The 24,991-nt window shown below is 41.6% G+C and overlaps 1 protein-coding gene across 2 annotated transcripts in view; it reads left to right on the forward strand.

Moving 5' to 3' along the window:
* Positions 1–19,509, forward strand: part of SPATS2 (spermatogenesis associated serine rich 2) — a 136,268-nt gene extending 116,759 nt beyond the window's left edge. For both annotated transcript variants that reach the window (XM_027106174.1, XM_027106173.1), the window contains exons 9-13: positions 7,934–7,992; positions 12,789–12,898; positions 15,601–15,703; positions 16,887–17,101; positions 18,278–19,509. In XM_027106174.1, the coding sequence (XP_026961975.1) occupies positions 7,934–7,992; positions 12,789–12,898; positions 15,601–15,703; positions 16,887–17,101; positions 18,278–18,589 (799 nt within the window). In that variant the 3' untranslated portion in view covers positions 18,590–19,509. The remainder of the gene's footprint in view (positions 1–7,933; positions 7,993–12,788; positions 12,899–15,600; positions 15,704–16,886; positions 17,102–18,277) is intronic.
* Positions 19,510–24,991: the final 5,482 nt, after the last annotated feature.

Below are 24,991 nucleotides of genomic sequence, written 5' to 3' on the forward strand. Positions count from 1 at the left end.
GGGAGGAAGCCCCATGCCCTTTGCTCTGGATTATTAACATATCAGATATTGTTGGCTCAAGAAAAGAATAAAGAGCTAAGAGGAGAGCATCACAACTTTGCCTTGACAAACCTCCGGTCTCCATGATTATTTAGTGTACTGATTACTTAGCCACAGGATCTGATTCCATTCAGAACCAGCCTGAACCAGGAAGTACAGTTCCGGGAGAGAGATTTGTGAGTCCTTGTTGACTTGGAACCCAGTCAGGGGGAGCCTCCTTTAATAAATGACAAATGAAATGGTTTCCTGCCTAGAAACTGTGTATTTAGGATTGATTAGCAGGCGTAGAAACCAGGTCAATTTAACTTGAGGAAAGACATTACCTGCCCTTTCCTGCTGGTGTAAAGCCTTCTCTCTGGATGATTGGGTTTTTAAACTGGCTTATTTCAATGCCCCTGTAATTTCTACGTCAAGATATAATTGGCAGGTGAGCTAACTCCCTTTGGCACTGAACCAGAGCTTGGAGTTAATGTCACTTAGGAAGCCATTTTTTGCGTTGGTTACAGTATAAAAGAAAAGAAAAGCGTTCTAACAAATTTGCAACGGTAAGATTACATTACACCTGACGGGGCATTAGGGGAATTATGCCGATAACTGCTTTCCCATCGAGGCCAAATGAAAGCTGACATTTACCTGTGGGAAGGTAAAAGCAGAGGCATCCCAGGATGTAAAACGTCAAATCTGTTCTTATTGGTGATCCAGTAATAATCATCTCTAGACCCAGGTTTACTTTTCTTGTTAATTAATAAAATTTGTCTGGCACATTGTTGGAGCTCCTAGCTGACAAGTTTAAGGCTGTTAAGGAGTAGGGTATGAAGTAGAACATGAGGCTGGAGTGTGTAAACTACTTCGGACAGTTGTCATAATATGTGTCCGTGAAAAGTGCCAACAAAATACACACTCAGCCTGCCTTTTAAATAAAATTTCTGTTTTATTGAAAGTCAAAAGGTACTTACTAAAAGGAGAAAATGGGTAATAAATTTGGGATGCTACAGCACATAAAGTCAATGTACGCCTGTGCTTAAGACTGAAGTTTTTCCTGGCTGATTCCTCATTCACCTTAGAAAAGTTATTTCCTTTTATTTGAGCTTCTCTTTTCTTCTTACAATAAACTTAACAAAGGCTTTTAGATCCTTAAATGTAAAGCCCATCTATAGAGATGCTGAAAATTTAGAAAATAATTTTATGAATGAAAGCACTTTCAAAAATGTCTAAAAACCATAGAAATAAAGGAATGGGCTACTGTTATAATGTGTTATCAGAAAGGTACCTAGCACTCTTTAGTTTTAAATTATTCTTCAGTTTTCACATGTTTAGTACATTGATATCTTATTTCTACTAGTTGCCTCCATGGTTCTCAATGTTCTTTGATTTAAAATTCTAACCCTTTTAACCATCTGTGAAAATAACTAAATACCATACGAAGATTACTTGACAGTACCAAACATGTTCAATCATACTATCTGATTTATTCATCCAGATTTCTGTCCTGTGCAGAGGGAACTTTATATTTTACTTTACTATTAAAAGGAATTTGAGTCTTAGGTTAAGCTATTTGCCTAACATGACATCGTAAGTTGCAGACTCAGTATTTGAATCTGTGTGTTCTGACTCCCAGTAACCTATGCTTTTCATCCCACCCATCACTGATGGCTCACTTCCCCACTAAAGCTTGAGAAGAAGGCTAGAGACTCTTGGTGCATATCTCATATGTTATCTCCTTCTCAGCTTAAAGGCTGTGTAACAGAGAAACCCCACTGCAGGGAATTTAGGGACTAAGGAATTCAGTTGTTACAGAATAGGGTTAGAGTGAAGAGGACCAGGATTTTGACTGAGCCTATGAACATCTTTAAAGGATTTTTTTAGTTCAATAAAACAAAACTATAAGAAGGACCATTCCATCCAAAATATTTAATGTTCTTTTTATGTTGTAATTCATAAGGGCCTAAATCACTCTTCTTAAGTCACAATTTGGAGTGACTTGCAATTCAGTTATTCTTCAGGTCAGATCTTAGTTGTGGGAAAGGCATGAAGATTTCAAGAGAAAGGTTACTGTGGAGGGGGTCAATTAGAAAAGATTTCTGGGAGGAAATGAATCATTATCAAGCCTTGAAAACGCATGGAATTTACACTGGCAGAAAGGGCGGGGATCCTTTAAGAGACATGATATAAGCGAAGGCATAGAAGGGACATGTAGGGACTTCACAGTGTAGCTAGAGCTAAGGGGCAATAGTTGAAAGTAGTGAGAGATAAGTCAGAGGCTAAAGTAGAAGGAGAGCGTTTGATGATGGAATCTGAATTTTGTTTTTCTTTTTTTTAAAGTTTCCTTTATTCCCTCTTATTTTTACTATATTTCCCATAATTATAACAATTGTTTTTAAAAAATAGAAGTCATATAACTCTACCACCTTAACACATAATTAATTTTTTATTTTTTATGTTCCCTTATCTATAAGCATGCGTAATCTTAATAGATATAATCATAGTGAGATTGTAGTTTTGTAGTGTATTCTTTTCACTTAAATTATCTTTGATTCACCTCTTTATAACTGCCTGCACTGTGTTAGTATGTGTATGTGTTTATTTAAGAATTTCTAGGGACTTCCCCGGTGGTCCAGTGGTTAAGGCTTCACCTTCCAATGCAGGGGGTGCAGGTTCGATCCCTGGCAGGGAGCTAAGATCCCACATGCCTCACGGCCAAAACGCCAAGACATAAAACAGAAGAACAAATTCAATAAAGACTTTAAAAATGGTCCACATTGGAAAAAAAAGAAGAAGAAAAAAAGGGACTTCCCTGGCGGTCCAGTAGTTAGGGCTCTGCGCTTCCACTGCAGGGGGCACAGGTTCAATCCCTGGTCCAAGAACTAGCATCCTGCATGCTGTGAGGCGTGGCAAAAAAAAAGAATTTGTAGACAGTGGATCTGGAACGTATAATGATTTACCAGAGTAATATGAGGGCATTTTACTAAACATATTCTGCTGAAACTGAGAAATCAACATGAGTACAGAAATAAGAATAATTGCTATTGCCATTTATTGAGGTATTATTGTATGTCAGAAACTTTTATGCACAATATCTATATATAACAATATCATTTGTAATATTATACTCATTTTATAGATGAAAAAATGGGCACAGAAAAAAAATAATTTGCCAAAAGTCATACTTGTTATTAAGTGATACTTTTCCACTATATCATGCTTCCTTTTTTGTGTCTTACCAGGTATCTCTGTTTGCCTTTATTTTTTCAGTCTTTGCCTTCCTAGTCCATATATGTCTCCCTTTAGACGTTGCTATCATATCCAGAGAGAAGGTTCAAAAAAACAAGTCCTGGTTTAGGATCAAGTCAGCCACTCGTTATGTGTCTTAACACTCCAACTATTTTTCCTTACCAACTAGAAACTTGAACAATGAGCTCCTTGGTAATCTAGATTGCTACTGTTTCTTTTCCCAAAACATATTGTAAAATATCATCAAATCATATGGTCTCTAGTATTACTGTAGAATCGAGATGCTTTGACCACTGGAGAAGAACAGAAAGAAAGGTTTTCCATTAAGGGCCTGTCCCACAAGAACAGCTTATATCCACATTCTAACGTCTTAAAAGCTACTTGAGATTCTTGAAATATGAAAATTACATTACATGCTTTGTAAAGGCCTCCTAACAAAGAGGAACCGAGTTTTCATAAGATTCAAATTTGATTTAATAAGCTGATTCTTTCCATTCATTTTACCCCAATTGTTCAGCTCAACAAAATGACCTGGCTGCCTAACTGGTGTTTTTTGTTTCTATTTTGAGCCCAGGTGTGTGTACCATACTCATAAAACCAGTGCTGGGAATACGGCGTTTTATGAAACACTTGAAGCATCATTAATTCTCTGCTCACAAAAACTACTGAAAATTCTCTTTTTTGGTGGTTTTATCTGAGAAGGGAGAAGTGTCTTCAGAGAAATAAAGGTGTTTGCATTGGCTTGGCTTTGCTTGGATTTCTGCTTTAGTGGAATTAGAATAAATAGGTTTTAGGTTTTCAGCAAATAAAATCAAGTTCAAATGTTTTGTAAGAACATTATTGAGTGGTTTGGAGTATAAACACTTGAAATAATTAATTGGCTCAGGAATTGCCGGAGTCGTTTCTATTATAACATTGTTTTCTAATGCAACAACCATAAACAAATGGCAGTTCACGGTTTTTTGGTACCAAGGAATTACTGAAGACAATAGCTTTAATCAATAAGCTACATGTTAAATATATTAATTAAAGGGCTTGTTTCAAATGATGGATATATAATGTATCTTAGAGATATTAATGGTGATGCTACGGGAACAACTACTCTGACCAACTAAATTACGCAAAAGCTTTAGAGTAAGTTGAGGAAATGTGAAGATGGTAAAAAGTCTTGGTAAGGAGAGAAGGAAATAGAGAACATTCAGACATTTACCAGTCTTTTTCCTTAACAGTGACAAGACATCCAAAACCATCTTTCATGGTCAAAGAAAGGATATGGAAATTCTCTATGCTGTATGAGGCCCAGGCTTAATAAGACCTAGTGTCTTTCTAAACAGAGTCCCAGCAATATTTAGTGGATTTTCATTATCAGTTTCTGAGTCCAGTGTTCTCAGATGCTCATCATCATGTATTTCCATTCAGGAAAGCCTTGACAGAACAGTTGCAAGCTTAGTACCCTCAAGTACTGAGTAAGAAAGGTAACAGAAAGTCTGGCAGTCTGAATGAGCCTTTCATCACTCTCTGAGAGGACTCATTGCTTGTAGCTATGGCATCTGAAAACTGTTACCTCAAACCACAGGTACTTTTGAATCTCTTGGCCACAGATCCATACTGGGACCGCCATACCGCTTAGAACAGGTGGAAACTTTAGCTTAAGTTTCCTCATTGTCAGAAAGTTGTATTACAGTAAATTACTATTTTTAATTGTGAAAAATGCCTCTGCTATTTATCTTATGCTTAGCCTACTTTCCACCTTTGCACTCTTCTCACCTTCTCTGTTTATTTTGTGATGCGCATGTTTCCGCACTTAAACTTTCAATATACAGAAAAGTTGAAGGGATAGTACAGTGATCGGTGTATTTGCTCTGTGTGTGTGTGTGTGTGTGTGTGTGTGTGGTGTGTGTGTGTTTTGGTGGAACCATTTGGAAGTTGCAGACATAACATGGCCATCCCTAAATGCTTTAGCATTAATTACCTAAAATACAGTTATTCTTCTACACAACTGTAATACATTATGTGATGTACTTTTAAGAAAGTTCTTAATAGTGTTTTGTGTTGGTGTCAGCCTATCTTTAGTGATGCTCTCATCTAGGAATGCCTGGGGGCGCTCACCTGGGCCCCTATGAGCCAGTGTTGTGGCGGACTGACCCTTGTGGTTCTTACGATTGCCACATGCACCTCAGCAACAACTCTCAGGGCATTTTGAAGAAAAAAACAAGGTTTATTACTCACAAGTCGTGGAGGCTACATGGCATGCCTGGAACCACACAGCAAAGTGTGCCTAAGGAGAGTACAGACCTGGGGTCATGCCTTTATTGGGGTTGAGGGTGGGGTGCCTAGGGTTTTGCGGGTTCTTTATTAGTAAATTTAAAACATAAGAGCAAGAAAGCATGGGAAGGAAAAGTAGGATCACTCCAGTGGGTCAGTTATCTAGGTCTCCCAGGGCCTTCTAAAAGGGGAACCTCATAGGTGGGGTGGCCTGGCTCTTTATGAATGTCGGCAACCGAAAGCTTAATGTTGGGCACTTACATTATAACCAAAAAAGCTAATCGTCGGGCACTTACACTACATATGATTTAACATTTATTCATTTTTCCATTTTAAAGACTTGTAAAAAATTTAATGGAAAATTGCCAAGATTTATCAGGCTTTTCCCTGAGAAGATATCCCAACAGTTAGCCAATAGATTCCTCTGTTTAATGCTTGGCTGACATCACAGGACCTTTCAGTAGGTGTTATCAATAGATGGTAACATGACAAACAAAAAGAAATAGAAGTGCTTGCTGCTTTTCAGTGTTTTTTTGGCATGAAAGGGTAAGCTTTTGTTTTGTTTTTAATTGATGTGGTCATACGGTTGCTCACACACTGCCCTGTGAATTTCTTAAGAAATGAGTTATTCAAGAGACAAAGGTTATGTAAATGGATGCTAATCAGTCTTGCAGGGAAAAAAAAGTACCATCGCGATGCAGTGGCTCATACTGACACAAAAAAGTCTTATTGTGACAGTGCAGAACTTTTTTCCTTGCTGAAAAAGTATCATGTGACATTCTACTTTTCCATAATAAAGGTTGTTAAGCTGCAAAAGTCTTACTTGTTTGCTGAGCTCTTTTAATAAACATTTTACAAGCTTTGTCAGAGACAAATTTGTCATCTGATGGACACAGTGTCTGCATCTTAAGGTGATTCAGCGACAGAAGAGGTAATGATAAACTCGAAGCCTGGTAGCTCCTGTCTCAGATGTGCTTCTGTTTTGCCTTTTAGGTATTCCAAATGCTGCTAGAGTTCTTGGAGCAAAATATTTGCCAAGGTTTGGGGAATGCTTTCTTAGCAAAAGTATTGCTACCCTATCACAATAGTTGTATCTTCTCTCTAGTCTGGTGCTTTGGGATTAATAATGCCAACCAAATTTGTTTCTTTACAAGTCTGTGTATTAACATCATGCATAATGATTATCAAACCTGTGTTCTCCAGCACTTTACTGTAACAGATTTTGCTCCTTGAGGAAATGTCCCTGCCTTATACTTTTTTGTATATCTCACTATAGTCTCCATATTAACTACTTTGTGCCAGCATAACAACATATTGAGCTAAATTGAATTAGACTGTGTGTGTGTGTGTCTATATGTGTGTGTGTGTGTATATATATATATATATGCATATGTGTGTGATTAGTTTTACAACCAGAAACAAGAGGAGAACTTTTATTAACGCTGTAGTTATATTCCCACTCAAAAGGAGAAATTAGAATGAATTTCAAATATGAAGAGATTTGGAACATTTCCTGTGTGTGCAGGTATTAAAGTTTTAGTTTTGTGTTTTTGTTTTTGGGGTTTTGTTTGTTTGCCACCGCTAAGCAAAACTGATATGGTAAGGAAAATTATTTTCATCCAGAGGTTTAATCCTAGGGCAGCCTGTTATTTCTTTATATGTTCGCTGAAGGTGGTGGGCTCTTATCTAAGAACATAGAAAAGCTTTCCCATACAAACCATTTACATTTGCAGTGGAGAAAATTCTAATTGACCATTTAATGTTCTTTTTCTGTAAAAAGCCTTCCAGAAACCTTTGATTCCATCTTTTCTGGATTACTATTAAACGTTTACCTGAAACCAGCACAGTATATGTATGTCTTTTAACTACTCTGCATTCTTAAGACTAAAGCACCAGTGGACTTGGTGCAACTGTGCTAAAATGTTGAAGAGCTATAAATCCTAATCGTGGGTAGATTTATCCTGCCCTAGCAGGAGTGTTGCCTGGTAAAAATTCATTAGAAGCAAAGCTGTCCAATTTTATAGACCAAAATATAAAATAAAAAGTATGCACATATGTAGAAATATGTAATTTCCATGAGGACTTCCGCTTTAGCACAACTTACCAAGAAATGTTTTGTAGCTTGCTACTGCCATCTACTGGTTCTCAACTCTTAGATGAGTAGCTACTGGTTTACTGCAATATAGAGAAATAAAAGGGAATTAGGTTTCTTTATTGGAATCTTTCAAACAGTCTTTGCTGAGGGTGAGATAGGATTTTCATGTGGTATATGCAGTGTTTATTTTGTAGTATGCTTTTAGGGAACAAACTCATAAGTCTTTCTCCACTATTAACAATGTGCTGTGTTCCTGTGTGAGTTTCTGATCAAACCTTTTTTCCCTTTGTCATCCCTTCCTAGTTTAATGGATCGAGAAGTGGCATTGCTTGCTGAAATGGACAAAGTGAAAGCTGAAGCAAGTAAGACTGATCTTTATTAAAGCTATTACCTGCCTCTCAACCCCCATAACGAAAGCTCAATATAGATGCCACAATAAGAGTTTATATATTTGGTTAAACAGTCTTGAGCAGTTGTACTATGCTGGCATAGGAATCCTTTCAGGTGAAACAACTTGACAAGAGCCTGTTTTTCAATATTGCCAAATTTTAATATTTTGAATATAGAGTTCAGAGACTACTTCATGGTGTCTGCCACCACAGCACCAATTAAGGGAATTAAGGAAAATAAAGTATCTTGCAGGTGCCTGGGTTTTACTTTGTTTTTTCCTCCAGTGATTGAACAATTCCATTGGATTTTTTTCTGCTTGGAAAAAAACCTTTGGCATAATCAGAGGAGACGTCACCAGGTTGCCTACAATTAGTGTATACATTCCTGTCATTACCTCTCTCAGAACTTCCTTTGTTTTCTCAGGTTGTAGAAACCTCACTCAGTGTCTGTTATCATTGGGTAGGGAAAAAGTCAATTAATTGAAGGTTCAGGATACCCATGACGAGGGTTCTTTGAAAGCTTACTAAAATGGAGTCTGGAGGAATAGTCTAACTTGGATAATTTGTGGGGTTTTATACAGAAGAACGAGATATCTGTCTTCTGTCATTTCTATTAAGGGTTAGGTTAAAGATACACAGCTATATGAAAAGAAAGGAATGCCAACTGCACCTTGTACAATGGCATTGATTTGGGACTTTTCAACAGTTTTTCCTTCGTGCATTGAATGCCAGATTTGTAATTAGGAAGGTTGTTTCTTTTAACCGACTCTCAAACTGGTGAGAATGGAAATAGGTTGAGATGATGACTCACAATTAAATCATTTGTGTCTGTGGTCATGGGCCAGAGGAGGCAGCTTTGAAGCACAGAGCTGAGTTCAGTTTTGATCCATTTTAATGAAATTTTAAGTATATAACAGAGATGCTATCCATTGTTTTTCAGAGGTGAGATTTCATTTAAATTGAGTGGTATATCCTGAAATTTCCGGTGACAATTTCAGTCCATTCTTGTACCTATGTGTTCTCTTTTTGAAATTGAAGTTTCAGAGAAAATAAAATTAGTAAGAAGACATAGCCCCTAAAAAAAAAAAAAAGACATAGTCCTTACTCTTGAGAAGACGGTGCTTTTTTTTTTTTTGCTACATTGGGTCTTTGTTGCTGAGCGCGGGCTTTCTCTAGTTGTGGTGAGCAGGGGCTACTTTTCATTGCAGTGTGCGGGCTTCTCATTGCGGTGGCTTCTCTTGTTGCGGAGCACGGGCTCTAGGCGCGCGGGCTTCAGTAGTTGCAGCAGGTGGACCCTAGAGTGCGTGGGCTCGTTAGTTGCGGTGCGTGGGCTCCAGGGCGCGTGGGCTCAGTTGTTGTGGCTCGCAGGCTCAGTAGTTGTGGCGCACGGGCTTAGTTGCTCCGCAGCATGTGAGATCTTCCCGGACCAGGGCTTGAACCCGTGTCCCCTGCACTGGCAGGCGGATTCTTAACCACTGCACCATCAGGGAAGTCCGAAGGTGCTTTTTAAAATGCATCTTTTATAGAAAATTTTGAACATATTTCAAATAGAGAGGCTAATATAATTAACCCCCAGCACCCAGCCTCAACCAGTTATCAATTCATGGTCAATCAATTATCAAATACAGTCCACCCCTCTCATGCTAAAAATCCTAGTTCTCAATGACACTAATGTAATTACTCATTTACCAATAATATCAAAAAGGTGTTTCTTTTCTTTACACATTATAGTTTATTAATTATATGTTCATAGTACTTCACAGTTGAGAGTTTTTTCACACTCATTCATATGTTATGTTAATATCAACCTTATGGGAGAGTTAGGTTTTTGGATTTTATTTTGTTTTATTTTTTTCATTTCATAAACGAAGAAACAAGTTCCTTGGGAAAATGTGAGTTGTCCAAGGTCATATAATTAGGCCCTCTGAGTTATATGATATGTGTAGAAATCTTTACTTGACACATCTTGAGATCTGTAATTTTATCTTAGAATCCTAGAATGCTGGAGCTGAGAGAAAGTGAATTTGATACAAATGGCAAATAGGTTTTATCTTGGGAGCCAGACCAACAGATCATTTGTATTTGTTGGGCCTTTGTATTGAGAAACTTTTGTATGCATGTTCCTAACTTATTGGGAAAGTGTGCCCTTATCGATTAACCAGACATGGGCATGAGCAGCCCATGGGTGGCATATATGTGGCAAATTGGACTAAGTAAACTTGCTAAACACATTCAGCTCTACACCTAATGTAGCTTTTTAAAAATTCTATTTTTTTCTCATGTAAATTTGGCTAGTTTCTCAGTAGGTTACAGGATTCTGTGTATAAGTTAGGAATTGAGTTTGACTGCATGCCACAGAATGGCCTAAAGAAATGTGAGCTTCTTTTTCTCTCATGAAATGAAAGGTCCAGAGGTAAGCAGTCCAGGGCTGTAGGGCATCTCCAAAATGATATGAGGGGACTTCCCTGGTGGCACAGTTGTTGAGAGTCCGCCTGCCGATGCAGGGGACACGGGTTCGAGCCCTGGTCTGGGAAGATCCCATATGCCGCGGAGCAACTAAGCCCACGCGCCACAACTACTGAGCCTGTGGTCCAGAGCCCGCGAGCCACAACTCCTGAAGCCCGAGCACCTAGAGCCCGTGCTCTGCAACAAGAGAAGCTACCACAATGAGAAGCCCACGCACTGCAACGAAGAGTAGCTCCCGCTCACCGCAACTAGAGAAAGCCCGCACACAGCAACAAAGACCCAACGCAGCCAAAAAAATAAACTAAATAAACAAATGAAAATTCCTCCTTCAAAAAAAAAAAATGCTCTGGGTAACAAAGCAAATTTTAACCTTCCTTAGATTAAATATTAGCATCTATCCATCTCTGTTAGTGTAAACCTTTTAATGCTTTCAAAATATAAGAACTCAGGGAAAACTCTGAGTTTTCAGATGAAACACACAAATAAGGCCAATTATCAGTTAAGTCTACAAAATGAAAAATGGCATTTAAACGCACGGTGGTGTCTAGATATCCTTGATACTACTATTTAAATAAATAAGAACTAGGTTTCGTGCAATTACAGCTACTAAAGTTAAATCAGAATAAAAACCAAGTCCTGGGCTTCCCTGGTGGCTCAGTGGTTGAGAGTCCGCCTGCCGATGCAGGGGACCTGGGTTCGTGCCCCAGTCCGGGAAGATCCCACATGCCGCGGAGCAGCTGGGCCCGTGAGCCATGGCCGCTGAGCCTGCACGTCCGGAGCCTGTGCTCCGCAACGGGAGAGGCCGCAACAGTGAGAGGCCCACGTACCGCAAAAAAAAAAAAAAAAAAAAAAAAAAATGTTATGAGGGACGCAGGCTTCTCTATCCTTCTCCCCAGCCATCCTTACATTGTGCTTATGGTCAAAATATACATCCTACGGCTCTAGTCAGAGAAGGGCAAAATGTTACATGCAGGCTAAGACTCCTTTAGAGAGCTTTCTAGTAAGCCTCGCCTCTGAATTCTGCTTAGATCTCAACGGCCAAACTATACCACATGAACAGTTATGTGTAGCAAAGCCAGGAAATGTAGCTTTTTTTTACCTAAGCACATTGGTACCCAACAACATTAGACTTCTGATAGAGGAGAATGGATATTCAGTCACTAACAGTCTTTGCTACAGTCTACCCCTCAGCTACCCTGCAGTCCTCTTTTTTCCAAAATGAGAACACACTCACCTCCTTCTTGATGGCAACACCTCCACAGTCTCCTCTAGTTCACGTATTCAGCTGAAAGTCCAGGACTTCTGAGTAGTTTCAGATCTTCCAACAGCTCTGGTTATGGTATATTGTGGTCTGGCATCCCATAAACTGAAAGAAACATTATTACATAGATAGGGAGAGAAGAGGATAATTATAGTAAAAATTCCCACTTGGACATGCAATGATCAAAGCTTACTGGACAGGACTAGTAGAGTCCCTGCCCCAGTGGTAGAGAAAGTTCCTTGGTTCATTTGGCAGCCCCTAGATCTGCTTCCTCAGAGGATTTCTTTTGCCCTTTGTCCTCTGTAACCCCTGGCTTCCTCCTCTGAGAGAATGTTTATTGTCTGTCATTCTTCATGGCCATACCTGAGTTACACATCTGGGAGCAAGCCAGAGAAGATGCTTCTTGAAAGGCTGTAAATAATCTAATGTCCATCATTAGGGAACTTGGTAAATAATTGTTGTATATCCACATAGTAGAATACTAGGTGGCTATTAAACAGAGTGAGGGGAATCCAATATATTACTAAGGAATGAACTTCAAGACATAGTAAGTAAAACTAGCGAAGGTAAAGGAGGGACCATTGTGAGGGGAAAAAAGAGAGAGAGAGATTGTATGTGCAGAGGGTATAATGGAAAGTATACATAAGAAATTATTACCAGTGGTTTCCTCTGGAAGTCAGAAGTAGGAGGGACGGTTTTATTTTTCATTTTATACCCATTTATTCTAGATGTATTCTTTACCTTGTGCATATTTTTGTTTTAATTTATATGCGTCTTGATAAAATTTTTTTAAGTGGGAAGAGGAGAAAGAGAAATGACAAGTGATGTATGAGTCTTTATGATTCATAAAAAGCATTTACCATGTAAACTGCCTTCAGAGTCCCTCAAGAAGGTGGAAACTGGACCTTTGGTATTTTCACTTTCTGGATGGGTGGGCAGCTAAGCCTTTGGCTGTCCAAGTACATCCTGCAAGGCCTATACTTCTAGTTCTTCTTTGTCCTATTTAGCAGACCGTAAGAGTCATGCTCCCTTTCCTCTACAGTGGAAATTTTGCTCAGCCGTCAGAAGAAAGCCGAACTTCTAAAGAAGATGACTGATGTGGCTGTTCGGATGTCAGAGGAGCAGTTGGTTGAGCTCAGAGCTGATATCAAGGTAGAACCTCCTTCTCCTTTCTGCCTTTCTTCTTACCCTCAGGGACTAAAGTGCTGTATCTAATATATTTAACTCATGATCTCCTCTTCCCAAACCTGGCCCTTTTCCTGGCCCTTTCCCTTTCTCTGTAAATGGTACTGTCATCTATCCAGTGTCCAAGCTGGAAACCTTAGGGAATTTCTCCTTTTCCCACAGTTCAGTCTGTCAGCAGACCCTGTCCCTTTGACCTTCAGCGCAATCTCGGATCTGACCTTTTCCCTTTGTCTCCACCACCACCATCATGATCAAGCTACAGTGATCTCTTGCTTGGACTTTGTGGTAGCCTCCTAACTGATTCCACTCCTCCTCTTTGCCACTGCCCTGGCCTCCCCAACCCTTCATATCTGTCCCTCGCATTACAGAACCTACTTCAAACTTCCCGTTGCTTTCAGGATAGGCTATAATCCTTAACGGCCTGTAGGGCTCTGTATGGTCTGGCCCTTCTGCCGTGCTTTGCACAGCATCGCCCTTGTCCCCTCTGCTCCAGCCATACTCGCTCTCCTTTCCACAGGCATACCCTGTTCCCTCCTGTGAGGGCTGCTGCACATGCTTTTCCATCTGTCCAGAACATTCTTTTCCCTCCCCCTGCCACTCCCAGCACACATCTCACTCCTGACCTCATCCTTCCTGACTTTCCTGACGTGTCCCCCCTGTTTGTGCCTTCCTAGCACACTTATAATTGTATGTGCATTTGATTAATCTGCCTTTCCCACTCGATAGTGAACTTTACAGTGACAGGAACTGCTGTGTCTCCAGTGCCCTGGCACAATGCCTTGGCACACAGTAGGTGTTCAGTAGATAGTTAAATAGTTGGTTGGTCAATTCTGATTTTATAAGAGAAAAATGAGCAATTTGAGGTGTTGATTATATTGTAAACTGTTTATAAAGATTACTTGGACTCCACACTCAGATGTCTTAAATTCTTACATAAAGAACAGTGTTTCTGAGACTAAGATGGGAACGTGAGAGAGGTTGGGTTATTCATGGGTAGTTGTGGACACTGACATTCTAATTAATTGTTTCTAAACCGTGAACTGTATGGCCTTCTCTGCTCCTGTGCCCTAACTCTGCTCTTTCTGAACGTGTGAGATTTATTGCCATATTTAAGAGGAATACATGCTGGGGAGGCTATATAACAGCCTTTGTAAAATAAAAGCATAGATGGAAGATCATCTGAGACCTTACAGGCATCCCTGTTACCATCCTGACCCAGTCTTTCACACAAACCTATGTCGCGTTATTATTCTCTCACTCCTTCCCCTTAGTCTATATTGGGGAGAAATAGTGAAACCAACAATGCAAGTTTTAAATTACCATTTTCTGATTAACTAAGACTATATTGCTAAATTTTATAGAAAGTCTTCCTCGCACTGATGCCAGTCAGTCTCATTCAACTATCTGGGAGAAGCCAGAAACCCCTTTGGAATTAGATAAGAATTCTGGCTCTCACAGGCTTCATCTGTTCCCCTTCCCACGTGGTTGAAGAGCTGCTAGAAATATTTCTGCAGGCTGACTAAGGATCTGTTTCTCTCCACGTTTTCAGTGTACTGAAGTGGGTGCTGTGCAATTTAAATGTCTTATTTCCAGATCATTTTATTTCCGTCATTCCTGTTATGTCTTTGGCTCAGGAAACCCTAGAATGTGTTTCAGAATTAATCTCAGACTGATATTACATGTCTGAAGGCTTTGTTATAGAGATTCTTGTGCTTTCCTAAGTCACGGTATACTCTGCAGCTTCAGGACTTCAAGTCCCAGAGGTAATTTTCATTTCTCCTCTCCCGTTTATTGCTTCTCGGTGCAGCCCAAGGATTCTGATGCACTTCATTCCACCCCTTGAAAATCCAAAGTGGAATTAGGCCACCCCCGGTTAGAGGACTGCTCTGAGTTCAGTTCTTCTAAATTATATCTAGGCCTTTAACTTTTCTTTCTTACTCTCTTGTACATCTGAAAAAATGATTCCAGACTACCTTAGAAATTTATTGAAATAGACCCCCAGAAGCACTTTATTCCTGACATGTTTCTAGCCCCACTATTTCTATAGTATAGTTCGTTTTTGACCCAAGGGGATGGTTACTTCTCAGCTCAGTCTGCTTGAAAGGATTAAATTACTTGCAGCACGAACTCTTCTCATTTGCAAAGCTGACTTTTCACATGAATGATTTTCCATCTCAAGAAATTGTTCCTATTACAAGGACTAAAAAATCCTACTGTATAAAGCGGTGAAGTGGGTTTACTAAGGAAGTTTATATTAGAGAACACCAAATCATCTATTTAAATTAAGGAATCATTGTTGTAACTTATGAGCATTTCTGCCGCCTCTGCCTGTGTATAAAATGGAACAATGGGGAGAGTAGCTAACGGTGGAGAGAAAGGTGGTCCTCCAGCATGAGTTCCTTCTTCCTCCAGAGTTTCTCTTGATTTACACCTAATGACCATTAGCATTTCGTAAAGCTCCCAAATGGACTTATCTTCGGGCCCTTAAGGAAAATGACTGAATTTTGTCCATCACCCAGCATTGGTAATATGATGGCCATGTAGGTAATGAACTTTGAAGCACAAAAAGAAAACAATTGAAAGTAATTGTTTCGTCTGTTTACAGCAAGCTATAAATCCCACGTATATTGTTTGTCTCACCTGGAGGCACTTCTTTGTCTTTTCTCCAGCACTTTGTTAGTGAACGTAAATATGACGAGGATCTGGGACGAGTGGCCCGATTCACCTGTGATGTAGACACCCTAAAGAAGAACATAGATTCATTTGGACAAGGTGAGGTGCTGAGAGATTCAGGGCGCCGGAGATGGTGATGAGAAGACCACCCTCTACTAACTAGAAACTGAAGTGCCGATTGGCTTCTCCCCTGATTCTTCCTCAGTCCCTCTTGGGTTTTGGTTTGTTTTCTTGTTTTTATGAAAAGGAACTCTGAGATACTTAATAAGTCAGTGGACACAGATGCTTTGAGCTCTGAGGATAGGCATTTTCCAGCTCCCTAGATTTGCGGTCATATTTTTTCATCATTTCCTGCTGAGCTGAGAGGTGTTTGGTATATAGTATAAAGAGCACGTGGCCCTGGAGTCAGACCAAGTTTGAATCCTTGCCTCTGCACTCTACACTGGGCCGCTCATTTTACTCCTCGGTGGAGATAGCAATACCTGCTTTGCCTAGCGCATAATAGGTGTGTGTGGAGGCGGGGCACGGTGGTGCCTCTGTGGTGAGAGCCTGTAGCGACACATCAGTCAAACCCAGACCCCGAGCTTGGCTCCTACGTTCTTTCTGTCTCGGTGTGAAAGTGAAATAAATGTTGGACCTAGGGCAGTGATTGTAAGTTCAACATTAGCCCAGGCTTAAAGCCAAGGAAAAACATCTATGGGGTACTTTTAGACCGTTGAATTCTGACAAAACTTGAATTGAAAATATTAGCATTTTTCAGCTAGATTGATATTTTGAATTTGGAGTTATTTTTGCAGAAAGAGCCTCGGGAAGATAGATATTTGTTGTAAAGACTAGTTCTGTTCATATGTAACTCATCTTGCCTCATTCAAATTTTTAAAAAGGAATTTGGCTTTTTATTTAACTTTTTCTTTCTTTTTGAAGTCTGTACTTTAGAATGTTCCTTGCATAGGAAAGCGAACATATGGCCCGTACTATTGTTCCTAGGCTTAGTCAGCCGCTGGAGCCAAAGCCAGGAGTTTAGGTGGTAGGAAACGCCAAGAAGTCATTAGTTGGTGGGGGGATGGGCCACTTACAAAGCGGTGGGGATTTGGCAGGAGTGGAGGAAGAGGGCAGAAGGGAGATTTTCCTTCCCGTTACCTATTTCTAAGCTTATCTTTACAAATACTGATAGACAGTCCTTTATCCTAAATTGCTCATTGTGAGATGGAGAAATAGGGAATATATTACCCACCATGCTCTTCTATCGTCTGACCACATATCGCTCACATTTCTGTCTCAGTGTCCCATCCAAAGAACAGCTATTCAACCAGATCTCGATGTAGCTCGGTGACATCTGTGTCTTTGAGTAGCCCGTGTGATGCCTCTGCTGCTTCCTCTTCCACCTGTGCCTCTGCTCCCAGCCTTACAAGTGCTAACAAGAAAAACTCGGCACCGGGGGAGACTCTTGCAACCACAGCAAACTCCAGTGGCCGGCCCTACCAGCCTCATCGAGAGGTAACCTAGCTTCCACACTGAGCAACTTACGAAGAAATGCTGCCAGGTTGTCACAGCTTCAACACCGACAGCTCAGTACATTACCTTCCTCTCTTTATGCCCATTCCACACCTATTTTGAATCCCTCCAGCCTCAGTTATTTCCAGAGAAAGCATTTGGTATGTATGTTCCAAATCACCAGCCAGTTTAGATTTCCTGTCACCAAGACTGCTGACTTTCTGATGTTGGCAGTGATCCTAGCTTTGTAGGTAGTATATTGCCTGGTATTTGGTCACACTGGGAGTCATGTACCCATCTTGAAGTAGAAAAGCACCACTAGAAAGTTGAAGTATAATCCATAGTTTCTTTTCCTTGGGTTGTTTTTTGTTTTTTGGGTTTTTTAGCAGTACGCGAGCCTCTCACTGTTGTGGCCTCTCCCGTCGCGGAGCACAGGTTCCGGACGCGCAGGCTCAGCGGCCATGGCTCACGGGCCCAGCCGTTCCGCGGCATGTAGGATCTTCCCGGACCGGGGCACGAACCCGCGTCCCCTGCATCGGCAGGCAGACTCTCAACCACTGCGCCACCAGGGAAGCCCCTTTTCCTTGGTTTGAAGGAGATACATAAGAGCAGTCCAAGGCAGTGCTGTCAGTAATTCTTCAGACTGGTATTACATTGGAATTGGAGGACAAAAATAAAATGCTATGCCATGAGCTTTCTGGGTTGTAATGTGAAAGATATGTTAAATGTCACAGCAGCGTGATTTAATCTGTGGTTCACGATATATAGCAGAGTAGATCATAGTGATGTTTATTTTATTATTCCAGATGTTCATTATCTTTACAAATGGCTTATGATCTACAAAATTCAGACGCGTGATAAGATACTTGCCCAGCTGAGGGCTTGTAACAACCTCAGAGGATGCTCTTTCCACCTTTTCTGCCCAGCTAAAGAAAAGCTCTTCAGTGGAGAAGAGCATAGGGCTGAAAGGCAGGGGGTAAATAGTGAATGATTTATTAATTCTGATTAGTGTCTAGATTGAATTGGCTGATCAAACTCTGTGGGTTTTAAGAGAGAACTGAGTCCCAAGCCTGGGATACCGCTATTAGGCTTTCAGAGTACTCCTCAATAAACTGAACTGGAGCAAACGGGGTGCCCTAACGCCACAGTGCTCTGAACATTGTCTTCTTTTATCCTTAGGTATTGCCGGGGAACAGACGCGGAGGACAAGGCTACAGGCCACAAGGCCCAAAGTCCAATGACCCCACGAACCAAGGACGACATGACAGTGGGGGTCGTTACAGAAACAGCTCGTGGTATTCATCTGGTTCCAGGTACCAGAGCACTCCATCCCAGGCGCCAGGAAACACTAGTGAACGGGGCCAGACTCACTCTGCAGGGACCAATGGAATTGGAGCCAGCATGGAGCCCGGCCCACCCAAGCCCTCATTCAAAAAGGGGCTCCCCCAGCGCAAACCCAGGACCTCTCAGCCTGAAGCCGTGAACTCTTGAGGGAGATTCCAGCTGGCCTGTCTCTTCTATCCCACACAATTCAACTTGGTAACTGGACTTTAGGAAACTTGTAGTTAGATTTAATGACAGAAAGAAGTTTGCGCCTTCACTTTTAATGCCATTCTAAATATTTTGGTTCTTCTCTCCTCGTTTCCGCTTTACCATTTTTTTTTTTTGGAAGGGAAGCTGTTTTTTCCCTTGACCTTTCCCAGTGATATGGATTGATTCTGACTGTTCATTTCCCCCAGGAGTCACCGGCACCTGTTGCCAGGTTTCCCAAGGGTACGCAGTGTTCTTCCCAGTACCGCAGGCCTTTCAGGGGCCTGAAGAGGCCTTCCTCAGCAACCCCTACTGTCTTTCAGGAGGAGATGGGTCAGGCAGCTGGTCTTGCTGCCTTTCCAGTCTAAGCAGAAGCCACACTTGCCAGTCAGGTTCCCTGTAAACAACAACGTGACCAAGGGAGGCAATGAAGGGGTTGTGTACTGTCCAGGATTAGCCAGAGAAGGGGAAACTGAATGGGTGAAAAGGAAAGAACACTAGGAAACATTTGAGAATCTGCCTGTGCTCCCAGAACGTGCCTGAGATTGACACTCAGATCGGGGTTTCAGCCTCTTGCTTGGCACCATAGCTTAGCCTGCAGTTTCTTCCAAATGCCCCAGCCTTGTTTCCTATTACCTTAGACTGCAAACCAGTCTAGGGAAGTCTATGGGAAAGTAGCATTTAATTAAAGGAAAAAAAAAGTCTTTCTTCGTTTCAGTGTTTGAAGATTTTTGTTGTTCTCCCTCTTTCCTGATTCCTATTCTGACCCTGAACCAAATTTATAGCAATATAATTTGTGTTAATCTAAGGTGTTAACCATCAAAAAATTGCCTCTGTCAATCTTTAGAGTTGAATAAATAAAAACAACTGCATAAACGGTCCCACGTTTGTTTCACAGCAGGAAGTGACTTCATTTCATTACCTCTTTTTCTTTGGGCCTCATGGGGTAGAAGTCACTCGAACAGCTTGTTCGGGGCTTCAATGAGGGTGTCCAATTCCTAAGTCATTTGTCCACTGCTTACCTTCAGAACCAAATGAAATGTAAAAGCCAGGATGAGCAGATGCAGCGGTTCCTCTTGGGAAGAGGTCTGTAGGAGAGGGAATGGTGACTTTCTGAAGGAGAGCCTACCAGTTCAGAAAACCCACAGCTGCCAACAGCTCACCCAGGCAACCAAAGGTTCTGTCCACACCCCTGTCTTCCACTGCCTGTCCCTTCACAGGAGTAGTGGATATCACAATGTAACGGGGTTCCTGCATGTAGCAGGCGGTGCTGGTGCCAGAGTGCCACACCCACCCCAGCCTCTATGATTTAATAACAGCAGAGCTTTTTCTTCCCCAGCATTTGTTCTCTCAAGGCTGAAGCCCAGGCTGTAAGTGGCAGTGGTGCAGAACACTTAGCTGCCTCAGGGCTTCCCCTAGCTCTTTGGCTGAAGATGAGCTGCCAGGGTTCAGGTTGGCTGCACAGATTGAGAAAGAAAGAGAGAAAAAGTGTGTGTGTGTGTGTGTGTGTGTGTGTGTGTGTGTGTGTGTCTTTCAGTAAAGAAAACAATAGTCAAGGAGTACTAGGAAGCCATTTTCTAAGGGGCTGGCCACCTCATTTGGGGGAATTTATCCAACATCACCATCAGCCTGCTGTATCAGGAAAAAGCCCTGCTTTTCTGATTAATTGCTTACCTACACTTTATAGGAAATCCAGAGATTGAAGTGGCCTTGAAGAATTATGAGGTCTATGCCCGTATCCAGGTAAGACTGTATTTAACCACCTAAACAGATGGGAAGCCACATGTTTGTCAAAACTGCCTTGAAGTTGAAGTTAAAATCTCCTTATAGAAAAATATTTGAAGACTTTTTCTATGACCACAAAAAGTTTGAAAATTATGACTTTTTTTTTTACACATTGTTTTTAATTACAAAAGTAGCATTTAAAATATCAAATAATACAGAAATATAAAAGGAAAAAGTTAGTTTTCCACTTTTTCATTCTGTTCCTCAGGGGTAATAACTGTTAATAATTTGGCATATATCCTTATAAACCTTTTCAAAGCATATATGTGCTTATACACATAGATATGTAGGCTTTTTTAAAAATAAATTTATTTATTTTTGGCTGTGTTGGGTCTTCCTTGTGGTATGCAGGCTTCTCACTGCGGTGGCTTCTCTTGTTGTGGAGCACGGCCTCTAGGTGTGTGGGCTTCAGTAGTTGTGGCACATGGGCTCAGTAGTTGTGGCACGTGGGCTCAGTAGTTGTGGCTCGCAGGCTCTAGAGCACAGGCTCAGTAGCTGTGGTGCACGGGCTTAGTTGCTCCGCGGCATGTGGGATCGTCCCAGACCAGGGCTCAAACCTGTGTCCCCTGCCTTGGCAGGCGGATTCCCAACTACTGTACCACCAGAGAAGCCTGACATATAGGCTTTTAATTTTTTGTTTTGTTTTTTACAAAAAAGGGAGCATACTATATGCATCCTACAACCTTTTTTTTAGATATGTCTAAACCATAATTCATTTAGGATCTCACGTTGTAGATATTCTCCTAAATTTGCCATTTGACTTTCTTCAGTGAAGAGAAGTGAGATTTACCTTAAGTTTGAACTGTGCAGCTCATTCTTTGCTCCCCACAACAGCTCTTCCTTCCAAGAGGAGGGAGGCTCTGTACCCTGGGCAGTTCCTGCTGTGTGTTCAGAGACAACCTTCCTAACCATCATTTCTCCTTCCCTTTCCATTTCCTCTTAGAGATCAATGTCCTGTCCTTTCCCAGCCTGAGAGATAAGATTGAAACTTCAGGTTTACCTTTGTCAGTTATGTGCCACTTGAGAGAGAAAATTTAAATTAGCGTGGCCTCATTATGAACATCAAATATTCCGTAGGCCCCTTATTTGCGGCAGTTTTTTAAATTCACTTTTTAAAAAAGTAATACAGGCTAATTTTGTTAAAGGTACAAAAGGATACATGATGTGAAAGTGAAAAATACTCCCCTACCTTGTCCCACTCCCTAGAAGAAATCACTGATAAGTTTCTTGTTTATCTTTTCACAAATTTTCTAAATCCAAACATGCAAATATGTTTTTTCTTTCTTTTACATAAATGGAAATTATATTATGTGTATTCCTAAGCAATTTGCTTTTTTTTTAACTTGTCCTCACTTTTTTTTTCTAAAGTATTTATTTATTCATTTGGTTGCACCGGGTCTTACTTGCAGCACACGGGCTCCTTAGTTGTGGCATGCAAACTCTTAGTTGCGGCATGCATGTGGGATCCAGTTCCCGGACCAGGGATCAAACCTGGGCCCCCTGCGTTGGGAGCACAGAGTCTTATCCACTGCGCCACCAGGGAAGTCCCTGTCCTCACTTTTTATAACTAGTTTTTGTTTGGTTTGAAGAAAAATCAATATATGTAAATGGTTTTAAAAAAAATAGTTCAAAAGGATATATGATGAAAAGTAAGCCTCCATCCCACTCTGGACTATTTATTCCATCCCCAGAGGCAACCACTGTTAAGTTTCTTGTTTATCCCTCCAGAGGTTTTCTGTATTTATATACATATATCAGAAGAATGTATGCTGCTTAGACCTCTTTCCATGTCAGTATACGTAAATGTACCTTGTTCTTTCTATGGCTGCATAGTATCCCATTGTATAAGTTTATCATAATTAGTTTTACCAGTCCCTAGTGATGATTTTCAGTTTTTTGCTATTATGTGTATTGATGAAATGAGCATATTTCGTCAATATAATACATACATCACTCATTACATGTAAGAGTGTACCTTTAGGATCAGTTCCTAGGAGTGGAGTTGTTGGATCATACAGGTATTGATAAAGTACTCTTAAAAGGTGCATGGATTCTCACCAACAGTGTTTGGGAGTGCTTTGTACAGCTGCTGAGCTGGAAGCTAAGGAGAGAGAAAGATAACTAAAACACAGCCCTCTGTGGGGCTGATAAACCAGTTGGGGCAACTGACACATACAGATAAAAGAGTACAAGGTAATAGTATTGCATGAAAGAGCCTTGCTGTCTTCTGTGAGTATAATGGAGAAGCACTGCTCGCAGGGCCTGTGCTTGAACTTGAACCATACCAGCGGTGATCAGGCATTTGCTCAGTGGTTTATAGACAGGGTGACCTTGTATTTCAGAATCCCAAACCAGGGTACAGTCTTGTGAGTATGAATGTATGTATGGGAAACAACAGGATAAACTACTTTAGGTTGGGAGTGGCCTAGAAAAGCCAGGACACATGGTTATCAATCTGTGAACCTCTGCTTTGGGGAAGGTCAGTAGAGTAATGGCTTGTTGCCCTTGGAAATCCTGCCATTTGACCTAACAAAATGAGGGTTTGTCTTGCTTGATCTACAGGATTCATCCCACCTGGAGAGGATGATATGCGTACGGAAGCACACTTAATGGAAGAAATGGGTATCCGAGATGGCACATGTTTGGAGGTCAGCAACTGATACAAGGAGCTGTTTTGTCACTATTTTAACCAGTTCAGAGTACCAGACCATAATGCTGGTAGCAGAACATCATACCGTAAAGTCAGCCAAGCTGGACTTCTGGAGGCTTTAGCCACCTGCACACATTCTTTGCTTCAAACACTGAGGCACCTGCTGGGTGCCAGGCACTGTGCTGAGTTCTGAGGCAAAGATAAATGGTTCCAGCTCTTTCCTCAACCCCTTTGCAGGTGAAGGAACTAGAGCTCTTAGAGCTCAGCAGAGGCTGGTGGCTGGGCAGTGTGGTAGGGTAGAAAGACCCTGGACTTTTGAGACCGATACTTGGATTTTAATTCTGGCTTCACAACTTGGTAGCTATGTGACCAACTAACCTTGGGCAAATAACGTAACGTCTTTGAACCTCTTCTTGAACTGGGAAGTGGAGACTGGTAACTACTTCATGGAGTGGTAAGGTAGGTATCAAGCAGGTGTTGAGAACAGTACCCTGGTGTCCAAGCTAACCTGTGACTAGTTCAGCGTTCACTCACCATAACTCCTTTACTTTTCTGTCTCTCGTGTCCTGTTAAAAAGTGCATGAAGGACTTCCCTGATCTCCAGCCTTACAGACCTAATTAACCAAAAATAAAAATAAAACCAAAAATAACCAAAAAAATAGAACCAGAAATTAACCAAAAATAAAAAAGTAATACTTCAGTCACCCTATTCCTGCTGCAGCTTTTCTCCTCTGAGTGCAAATCCCCCCAGCATGGTGAGCTCTGTGCCCTCTTGTCCTGACAACTGTCAGGAAGCCCCCCCACTCCCGTTTCTGAGCTCTCTGGGTGGCACAGGCCTGATGCTGACGGCACCAACATGGGCAAACAGGGAGCAAGACTGTGGCAGAGTCTGAGGAGAGCCAGGGAACATCGTTTCCATACAGGTGCTGAGGGAATTTTGTTACTAGTCTGTGACTCCCTACCAAGGGGAACCGCTATCTGAAGATTTTTCTGGGTGAGGAAACTCACGCACCATCACCACCACCAGCAAAACTGTTCTCCAGCACCACCCCCCCCGCCCCTTCACAGCCGTCAAAACAGCAGGAACAAATACCACCCACTCTGATTCCCCAGGGAGAAGTCAGGTCTCCTTTTTATGTCTCTCTTCAGCTTAACCCAGTTAGGCTTTCTCTGTAACTAGATTTCAGACAAACCCATTTTCTGGTGCTGCTAGAACACGCAGGTTGAGAGACTGAGAAGATTTCTCAGACTCCCTCCCTTGCTGACTGCAGGCAGGACTGGTAAACTGGCCTTCCGGCAGGCGGGGCCCACGGTCGACTGCAGCGTATCCCCACGGCCTGAAGTCCTGTGGCTGTTCACAGTGGGCACTCATCAAAACGACCACACCGTCCCCTTTTAATAGGCTGTTTACCGAAGGATAGGACAAGGCGCCCCAGCGTTGTGGCGCAGTAGCAAACTGCTGTCAACCTAGTTAACTCCCGGTTCAGATCTCTTTCCTCCACTTAACTAGCCATGTGATATACAATAGCTTATCCAGGATTCCCTTTTAGAAAGTTTACTGTGGTTTCCTCACACTAGCTAGGATCCTCCACTAAAAGAAAAGGGATGGCCTAGAATGAGACAGCTGAGGGGCGGCCAAGTACTGGAGGCCTCAGAGTATTCCAAAATGGTGTGTTTGTTTTGGTGGGAATGGGGAACCTTCAGCGAGGCTTCATGCTGAGCTCATTTCTGGGGTCCCAGCACCCAGGGGCAGGACAAGTGCTCAGGGGGACTCTCAGTGACAATCACAACCACTTACTAAGCTCATCTCACTCTCTCCACAATCCTCTGAGAAAGGATCATTTCACAAATGAAGGAACTAATGCTCTTCGAGATGAGCGCCCGTCCCCCATCCCTGCCCAGGGTCACACAGTGGCAGAGCTAGAATT

This window comes from Aethalodelphis obliquidens, unplaced genomic scaffold (genome assembly GCF_003676395.1).
Source record: "Aethalodelphis obliquidens isolate GAN/ISIS:26980383/991018 unplaced genomic scaffold, ASM367639v1 scaffold8, whole genome shotgun sequence".
In the NCBI taxonomy this organism is placed as follows: domain Eukaryota; kingdom Metazoa; phylum Chordata; class Mammalia; order Artiodactyla; family Delphinidae; genus Aethalodelphis; species Aethalodelphis obliquidens.